Here is a 9,303-nt window from a genome sequence, read left to right as displayed (position 1 = left end):
GCCACGCACGCAAGAGGCGGTTGGCATTTCTGGAGCAACAGTGCCACCAAGCGGAAGCTTTTTGAGCGCGGCCTGGTCCTTCCGCTGTCTGTGGGTTGCGCGAGGAAGGCCTGCGACGGGAGGAAGCCCGGGCCTGGGGCACTCAGAAGATCCCGCGGGGGACCCGGACGCCGGGGCACACCTCCAGGCTCGGTGGGGAGGCGACGACAAGACACTCGGTGGACGGTGGACGGAGCCGGCGCAGGCCTCCCGGACCCAGGAGCCCAGGGCGGGCTGCCAGGCCTGCCCGGCTCCCCGAGGCTGTGGGGGCGTCGCCCCGGCAGCCACCCTGTTGGGGGGGGGGGGGGCAAGGAGCTGAGGCTCCTACGCCAGGGCACCTGGCCCGTGGGGTCCCTGGGGCCTCAGGGCCCCAGAGGCCCCGCGGCCACCCAGGCAACGGCGGCCATCCTGTCAGGGGGCAGCATTTGGCAGACAGGCCGGAGCACGTCCTGAGCGTCTGCTACTAGACCCAGACCAGGACGAGTCAACGCCGGTGTGCTGCAGGCCAGACTTAAGGGCTGTGTGTGTTCTGCTCTACTTTGGCGCCGGCCAGAGAGCCTGGGTCCCAGGCCCCAACCGCAGCCCGGCCGGCCCTTGTCCCACACGGCAGAGGGTGTCCCGTGCCGGCTGCCAGGAGCGGACAGGGCCAGGACCAAGGTTGAGGTGGACATCATCGTCCTCCAGGGTGAGGGGGACCCCGGTCTCTGTTTCCTGCACTTCTCGTCGGGGGCGCCGCGGCCCCGGGACGCCCTATTCCTCGGCCTCCCTCCCGGCCGAACGGCGTACTGGCCCGCGTCCTCCCGTCTGGGGAGACTCCTGGGATCCTTCCTGCACGGGGTCCGCCGTTCTGCGGTGCGGGCGCGGCCGTCCACCCTGGCCACAGGGTGTGCGCACGCTGCGACCACCTCGGGCTGGGGACCAAGCACACAGCCTAGGCCAGGGCCTGCCCCCGAAAGGTTCCGCCCACGTGAGAAACGCCTGGCAAAGCTGGGGGCTGACTCGCACGCACGTGTGAAACGGCGGGGCAGGGAGGGGGGTTTCAGCGCTCTTCCAGGAGGGCCGACAGCAAGGGGGTGGGGGGTGGGGGGCAGGGTGGTGCTGCTACCTGGAGACTTGCTCAGAGGCTTGTGCGACGGCTTCTTTGGCAGACATTCCTATCCTATCCGCTCCCCCCTCCACCCAGCCGCTGACCCACCCCCCACGCTCCCCCGGCAGGTAGGAGGGTAGCGAGGTACAGGGTATGAGCCCACCCGGAGGCTCTCCCAGAAACGGGCTAACGGGACGGCTGCAATGTCTATAGAAGGAACGGCCGTGTGCCCAGGAGTTAGGCGCCCCGTCCCGGGCCTTGGCAGAACGTGCTTGACCGGTGCCGGACAGTTGTGGGGGGGGGGGGGGGCGGGCGGCGGGAGAGAGCACACGTTCGTTCTCTCGACCCAGTGAACGGGAGCCAGGGTCGGGTCCTCCTCCTCGTCGCCGAGGTGAGGCTCGGGGCCTCTGGGGGGCAAGGTGGCCAAGGCAGCCAAAGTCTGCAGGCTCACGTCCTGGGCTTCCGCGCTGCTCTGCCCGGCGTCTCTGCTCTCGGGGAGGTGGGTCCGGGAGCCCGGTGTCCTCCGTCCAGACAGGCACCTGTGCCAGAGCCCTGGCGACCCCGGGAGACGGCGCCGCGGCTGCCGACGAGATTCTTCAGCTCGGGCGAGACGGGCTCCTCCCGGACAAGTGCCCTCGGCCCCTGGCCGGGGGCTCCACCGGAGCGGCCTCCTCTAGTCCCGCCCGGACATGGGACATGGCGGCCACCAGGTCCCGGAGCCGCTCCCGGGGCCTGTCTCGACACCTTCCGCGGCCTGACCCCGCTTCCCGCCCCCAAACAACGCCTGGCGGAGCTCTTGACCTCCCAAGGATACTGTCCCTTGGCTCCACACTTCATTCACTCCCTTGTCGCCCCTCGCCAGGAAGGGAGGGTGCAGGGCTCGCGGGATTGGCAAAACCTTTTCCTCTTGATGGCAGTATTGCACCAGAAATGCCAACCTGCGCTTCCTCCGCCTCCCCCAAGGCCCTCGCCCCGCCGCCCTTTGCTGAGGAAAAAAACGCCAGCCTGCTTCCACCCAGGCTGAGCTCTGAGCCGGCTCGCCATCGCCAGCGGGGCCAGCTGGGGGTGGCGGTGGGGGCCGCCTCAAAATCTGGCGCTCCCTCCCGCAGGGCTTAAGTCTCTGCCGGGTCCTCTCAGCCTGCCTCTGCGACCACAAAACGAACAAACAGCAAAAACGCAAGCACTGGCTTCCTGACTCCCCCTCGGAGAGGACCACCCTAGCGCGGGAGCCCGCCTTCTGTATCCTCCCTCACTCCTCACGCCAGCGTTGCCCGGGACCTCGGGAAAAGGCTGCCTCTTGTGGGCACACTGTCCGGGCCCCGCGGGACCTACGTTCTCTCCGGGGCACTCTCACGAGTCACCCAGGGGCCCGGCTGGCCGTGAGGCCCCAAGCAGCTGGACACAGAGGTCTGCGCAGGCTCTCCGGCACCGGCAGGGCGGGAGACCGGGAGACGGGGAGGTGGGGGGGTGGGGGGTGGGGGGGGGCGTCAAGAGGGAGGTGGACCTCCTCGGGGCGGGCCCGCCAGCACCTGGCTCTTCCGCCCCCGAGATTCCCCACCCCCAGCCCCGAGGTGGCCACGCGCCGGACCCAGGGTCCATCTCTCCGCAGCTCCCACGGCAGGGCCAGGCTATGGGAAACGCCCAGGTGCCGGTAGGCTCCCCGAGCCCTCGTGTGCCTCAACACCTCTGAGGGTCTGGCAGCCACGGGAGACGCCTCCTGCTTGCTTTCCTTCCCGTGAACCCGGGAAGGCGGCATCGCCGGCACATGCCTCTGACGTGAAGCGGCCTCTCGGCGCGCCCCGGGTCTCCTCCGACTTGGGTGGACAGGCGGGGCCCGTCTCCGCACGCGCGCGGGCTGAGGGCACGCACTCCTGACGCCGGCAGGTGCGGACGCGAGGCCGGGCGGGCGGGAGGGCACTTGGTCCACCGCCACATCCATCTCTTCCTCTAACCCTCCGACTGCCGCGCTTCCCGGGCGCTGGCAAAACTCTCAGGCGCAGGGCAAAACCCTCGAGTGCCGCCTCACCCCGAGAGGAGGCCTTCCGGAGCCACGCTCCACGAGAGACGCGTGCGCGGGCCGCGGGCCGCGGGGCAGAGCTGGACGCGCTTCCACACGGGCGCCCGCTGCCCGGGACCACCTACTTTTTCGGTCACTCGCAATAGGGCAGGAGCTGCGTGAGGAAACCACACCCGCGGGTCCCATCCCCGAGGCAGGGAGCAGGGAGCAGGGACCGACCGTGTTCTGTCCCTGCCCCTCGGCTGCTGTTACACAAAAGCCGTGCCGGGGAGGGAGAGCGGGTCACGCACGGCCCAAGGCTCCTTTTGGCGACGGCAGCCCGCGACACCCCGCCCTGTGGACTTTACCGGGAAGGGCTCCTGGGACTGCCGAACAAGTTCCTCCTGAGGACACGGAGTTGCCGCAGAAATGCCACCCTGCCCTTGCTGCCGGGACCCTGCCCCTGCCTGCCCTCGGCCAATGAAGAAAGGCCGACCAGACCAGCGGTCCGGCCTCGCTGAAGCACGGTGCCAGGCCGCCCGGAGAAGCCTCTTGATTATCTTGAGCCAGGGTAGGAAGCGTCCCTCCCCGTGGCAGGACTTGTTTCCAGAAGCGACACGGAGGGGACAGAAGGAAGAAAGAATGACTGGAAGGGAGGAAGGAAAACACCCCTGGTTTCTGGCCACACGGAAGAAGGGACGTATGCCTGTTCTCAAGTCGCCCTGGTTTGTCAAGAGACAGACTTGGGGAGCACGGGCAGGTCTATACTATACTGCAGGATGCCCCCGCATAACGCCACCGGGCCTCCCAACTCCCACCAAACCCGCTCCCACAAAACCTCCCCCCCCCCACCCCACCCCACCCGAGTGGCCCCTCTTAGTAGTCCCTGGAACAGCAAGAGCACGTTCCCAAGTCCTCCCTGGCCTAGCGGAGGGCCGGGGTACAAGCGAGCTGGGCCCAAGAGCGAGCAGGAGAAGACTGGGAAGAAGAGGTGTGGAGGGCTCCGCTCACAGCTGGGGGCGGGGACGGCCAGAATGCCCTGCTTACAGGCCTGGCTCTTCTCAAAGGGTCTCCAACAACCTCTCCCCGAGTGGGGCTGGCACTGCCCCTTCCTGTGGGTCAGGTGGGGAGCCGAATAGCCCTGTCACTGGCACTTGGCTTCACAGGCGCTGGGGGCCGGCCCAAACCAGGCCCAGGCCCCAATCCCTTTCTACTCTCCCTTTTCAAAACTGCAGGAGACACCGACCTCAAATTCCACGTACCAAGCAAGCGCCTCGAGCAACGTACGCAGATGATCTCGATGCACGCCTGTGCGCCCTCTTTTTCCGGTTCCACAAACAGGACCTGACTGGAGAGCCTTTTCTACCTGTCGCTCACACAAGTCCGGAATTCCGGTGCCCCGAACCCACCTGAGGAGTCCCTCCTTCTTCAGGCTTGCTCTGCCTTCCCCCCACAACCTCCCCCACCCCCCGGCGAGGAAATACATTCTATTGGAAAAGGTGGAGGGGGAGGAGGGGTGGAAGGAGAGAACAAAGAGCACTCACTCACCCAGAACACCAGCGCCTAGAGGCGAGCGCCATCTCCGTCCTCCTTTCTCCTCCTTTCCTCGACTGCGCTGCCTCCTCTGCAACGAGAGAGCCAAACGTCCTTCACTCGGGCATGGAACCGCCCAGGTGCCCCAGTGCCCCGGCGCGGTGGCGGCAGGCGGCAGGCGGCTGGCGGCGGATGCCCCCCGCCCAGGCAACCTCGGGGGTGCTTTCGGTTACCATGCACACCAGCTCTTGGGGGCAGCCAGACCCAAACCTCCTGAATAAAAAGCACAGCGTGAAAACCAACTCCACTCATCTGTTCAGAAACTGCGCGGATGCCACTCCGGGGCCTGACAAGGCAGCAGCAGCTCCTACAGAACCGTGTCGGGTGAGACCTTAAGATCCCTTCTCCCACAGTCTCTTTCCCGTGGGGACCACAGCCACCAGCCCATCGACCCGGCGTGTAGACTCGCAGAGCTTTCCTCCTCGGCCCTGGACCTCTGTGACTACGGCGGGACACCGAGGGACTTAACCGCGGGCAAGCCCGCGTCCTCCCACACAAATGGCATGAGTGGCATAACGGGTACCCTCAACTGACTCAGGAGCTCCTTTCTTGACTCTGGGGAAGACGGGCACCAGCTATCTCCTCATCTCCTCTCTGGCCGCACACAGACCCACCGCGTTGACTCTCCGGGGACAAATGAGGGCATTTGCTCTAGGGTGTGGCCGAGTTGAGTTAGGACGTCGTACCCACGTGCCGGGAAACATATCCCGGTCACGCACACGAGCGCCTTGCTAAGAACCGAACCGTACGCCGGTGGGGGAGAGAAGAGGAGGGGAGGAAGAAAGGAGAGAGAAACCCAGCGTCCAAAGAGAAGGGGCACGTGCAGTAACCTATGCTCCCGCTGCCGCCAGGGAGAGACGAGGGCACCCTAGCCCGGGCAGCCGTCAGAAAAGAAAACGGAGGGGGTCGAGCAGGGCAGGACGTTTCCTCTGCGCGGATGTGCCAAGGCGCCGGGGGGACTTAACTCGCTGTGACAGCAGACAAATGCAACGGACTGCGTATTAATTCCTGAGCCCTGTGGGCCCAGAGAGCAGGCCAAATGAAGACGGCCCTCTGCCTCTCCGGCGTTTCACTTGCATTCGGCCACGGGGGCAGATGCCAAGGAAACGCTGCACGTGGCTCCCGTGAAGGGCGGCGGTGGCGGTGGTGGTGGTGGGGGGGACAGAGGGACAACTCGGGAGCTGTCATCGTGCAACCGTTTGGGCTTTTGCTTTGGTTGGCAGACATTCCTATCCGCGGTGGCACCTCCAAGGCGGTCACGGGGAAAGTGCGAGAGAAGCGGAAGTGTACGAACACGTACACACGCACGTCTGTGTCCGCGTGTACACGTTTACGAGTGAACGAACGAGGGGTCTGAGAGTCGAGTACAGATACACTCCCCCCAAAGGACAGCTTCCCAGCGGGGGGCTGCCGAACCAATGGCCCTCACCGAGGCCACCTGACTGTGAAGATGGAGCCACGGGGCTCTCCGCCCCCGTGCCGTGACCACCACCCGGCCCCGAACCAAGCACCGCCACCTGTCCACAACCAAACCGGGGCAGTCCGTGGCACAGACGCTGCCCGAGACCCCCGGCGGCGAGCCGGGGCGACTCACCTCCGTTCCCTGCCACCTGACGGTGAGACAGGGACCGTGGGTGTAGTCAGCGTAGGGTGAGGGAGGGCCTCCGGAGAAAAAGCACAGCAAGATAATTACAGTCAGAACAACGCGGCCATGTGCAAAGAAGTCCCTACTGAAACTCTGTGATAAGCATTACGCAAAGCCAGACTCACACTAATTCTCTAGGGTAAAGACACCAGACTAGGAATATAGGCAGGCATCTTCAGTGAGATCGCTTAAAACTCAAAAGGCCAGCAGCACCTTGGCCTGGAATGCTTTGAGTGTTCCGCAGATAAAGAAAAGTGTCTCAGCATAACCCGTGACTTCACTGTAAAATTTACCTTAGCCTGCTAAAAGGCCCTGCTTATTTTAACCGTACCTATGTGCTGTATTTCCTTCTCTGATCCTAACCAAGTGATCCGCAACCTAGGAAAAAGACTAATTTAGTAAGCAAGCCCAAGTATAAACAGCCCAAGAAGTTAAGAAGGAAGATTCTCAACTTACTTCAGCAAACAGGCAACAACCCAGCCCACCTTGGGGGGCAGGGCAGGCGGTCTTAATTGACATGGTCCCAGAGGGAAACTGCTCTCTCGAGAAAGAATCAGAGCAGAAAATTTCTTCTGTTGCTCGTCAAGAATGAGCATTCTGGGACCACTCAACAAGTCTGCACCCCTAACCCTTTACCCGTCATTCCTGAAAATCCTCAACCGCGCATAAAACCCCTAGGCAGTGAGCCAACCACGGACTCTCTTGTGCCCTCCTGGCGTGAGCCGGGAGCTCTGTCCTCTCGCTTTCTCTCTCTAAATAAAAGCCTGGCCTGTACGTACCTTGTTCTCCTACCTTGAGTGTTTGTGAAGCTCATTCTTTGGCTTTCGTGAGCAAGAACCCCGGCACCAACGGGGCCCGTGCCAGTTCCTGCTGCTGCCAGAATGAATGGCCTTACTGCCCTCTTGGGCCCACTGCTGGCCTCTTGGGCTGGATGAGCCCAGCCCAGGAGCGAAGCAATGACGCCAGGAGAAGAGGGGGAAATCCCGGTCAGCCCCGCCACGCCTCTGGCCACGGATCAATGTCCTGGCAAAGGCGGGATTCTGCCCCAGAGGAACACCCGTACGGATATCCATCCATAAGTGCGGATATCCATCCACAAGTGCGCAGAGCAAACGGGGGGCGGGGGCGGGGGCGTGTGTGTGTGTGTGTGTGTGTGTGTGTGTGGAGAGGGCCCCGCAGATGAATATATTCCTCCGCACGCCTTTACGTGCGCGCCCTTAGTCCCGGGAAGCAGCCCCCAAAGAGGAGACAACCCCCGCCCCCCCAGGCCCAAAGCCAGCACCCCAGGGCGGGCAACCCCACTTGCAGCGCTCGGACAGCTTCTGGGCCTCCCTGGGTGTTTTTTGATCTGCAAGGGGCGGAGGGAGAGGCCACGCACGCAAGAGGCGGTTGGCATTTCTGGAGCAACAGTGCCACCAAGCGGAAGCTTTTTGAGCGCGGCCTGGTCCTTCCGCTGTCTGTGGGTCGCGCGAGGAAGGCCTGCGACGGGAGGAAGCCCGGGCCTGGGGCACTCAGAAGATCCCGCGGGGGACCCGGACGCCGGGGCACACCTCCAGGCTCGGTGGGGAGGCGACGACAAGACACTCGGTGGACGGTGGACGGAGCCGGCGCAGGCCTCCCGGACCCAGGAGCCCAGGGCGGGCTGCCAGGCCTGCCCGGCTCCCCGAGGCTGTGGGGGCGTCGCCCCGGCAGCCACCCTGTTGGGGGGGGGGGGGGCAAGGAGCTGAGGCTCCTACGCCAGGGCACCTGGCCCGTGGGGTCCCTGGGGCCTCAGGGCCCCAGAGGCCCCGCGGCCACCCAGGCAACGGCGGCCATCCTGTCAGGGGGCAGCATTTGGCAGACAGGCCGGAGCACGTCCTGAGCGTCTGCTACTAGACCCAGACCAGGACGAGTCAACGCCGGTGTGCTGCAGGCCAGACTTAAGGGCTGTGTGTGTTCTGCTCTACTTTGGCGCCGGCCAGAGAGCCTGGGTCCCAGGCCCCAACCGCAGCCCGGCCGGCCCTTGTCCCACACGGCAGAGGGTGTCCCGTGCCGGCTGCCAGGAGCGGACAGGGCCAGGACCAAGGTTGAGGTGGACATCATCGTCCTCCAGGGTGAGGGGGACCCCGGTCTCTGTTTCCTGCACTTCTCGTCGGGGGCGCCGCGGCCCCGGGACGCCCTATTCCTCGGCCTCCCTCCCGGCCGAACGGCGTACTGGCCCGCGTCCTCCCGTCTGGGGAGACTCCTGGGATCCTTCCTGCACGGGGTCCGCCGTTCTGCGGTGCGGGCGCGGCCGTCCACCCTGGCCACAGGGTGTGCGCACGCTGCGACCACCTCGGGCTGGGGACCAAGCACACAGCCTAGGCCAGGGCCTGCCCCCGAAAGGTTCCGCCCACGTGAGAAACGCCTGGCAAAGCTGGGGGCTGACTCGCACGCACGTGTGAAACGGCGGGGCAGGGAGGGGGGTTTCAGCGCTCTTCCAGGAGGGCCGACAGCAAGGGGGTGGGGGGTGGGGGGCAGGGTGGTGCTGCTACCTGGAGACTTGCTCAGAGGCTTGTGCGACGGCTTCTTTGGCAGACATTCCTATCCTATCCGCTCCCCCCTCCACCCAGCCGCTGACCCACCCCCCACGCTCCCCCGGCAGGTAGGAGGGTAGCGAGGTACAGGGTATGAGCCCACCCGGAGGCTCTCCCAGAAACGGGCTAACGGGACGGCTGCAATGTCTATAGAAGGAACGGCCGTGTGCCCAGGAGTTAGGCGCCCCGTCCCGGGCCTTGGCAGAACGTGCTTGACCGGTGCCGGACAGTTGTGGGGGGGGGGGGGGGGCGGGCGGCGGGAGAGAGCACACGTTCGTTCTCTCGACCCAGTGAACGGGAGCCAGGGTCGGGTCCTCCTCCTCGTCGCCGAGGTGAGGCTCGGGGCCTCTGGGGGGCAAGGTGGCCAAGGCAGCCAAAGTCTGCAGGC

At 65.2% G+C, this 9,303-nt stretch overlaps 1 protein-coding gene across 1 annotated transcript; it reads left to right on the top strand.

Moving 5' to 3' along the window:
* Positions 1–1,191: 1,191 nt before the first annotated feature.
* LOC130681980 (uncharacterized) lies at positions 1,192–7,151 on the top strand. Its single transcript, XM_057495961.1, has 2 exons — positions 1,192–2,533; positions 2,736–7,151. The coding sequence occupies exon 2, from the start codon at positions 3,552–3,554 to the stop codon at positions 4,533–4,535; it is 984 nt and encodes a 327-aa protein (XP_057351944.1). The 5' UTR covers positions 1,192–2,533; positions 2,736–3,551; the 3' UTR covers positions 4,536–7,151.
* Positions 7,152–9,303: the final 2,152 nt, after the last annotated feature.

Source organism: Manis pentadactyla, chromosome X (genome assembly GCF_030020395.1).
Source record: "Manis pentadactyla isolate mManPen7 chromosome X, mManPen7.hap1, whole genome shotgun sequence".
In the NCBI taxonomy this organism is placed as follows: Eukaryota; Metazoa; Chordata; class Mammalia; order Pholidota; family Manidae; genus Manis; species Manis pentadactyla.
Note: the sequence above shows the minus strand (reverse complement) of the source record. Positions and strands in the feature narration are given on the sequence as shown.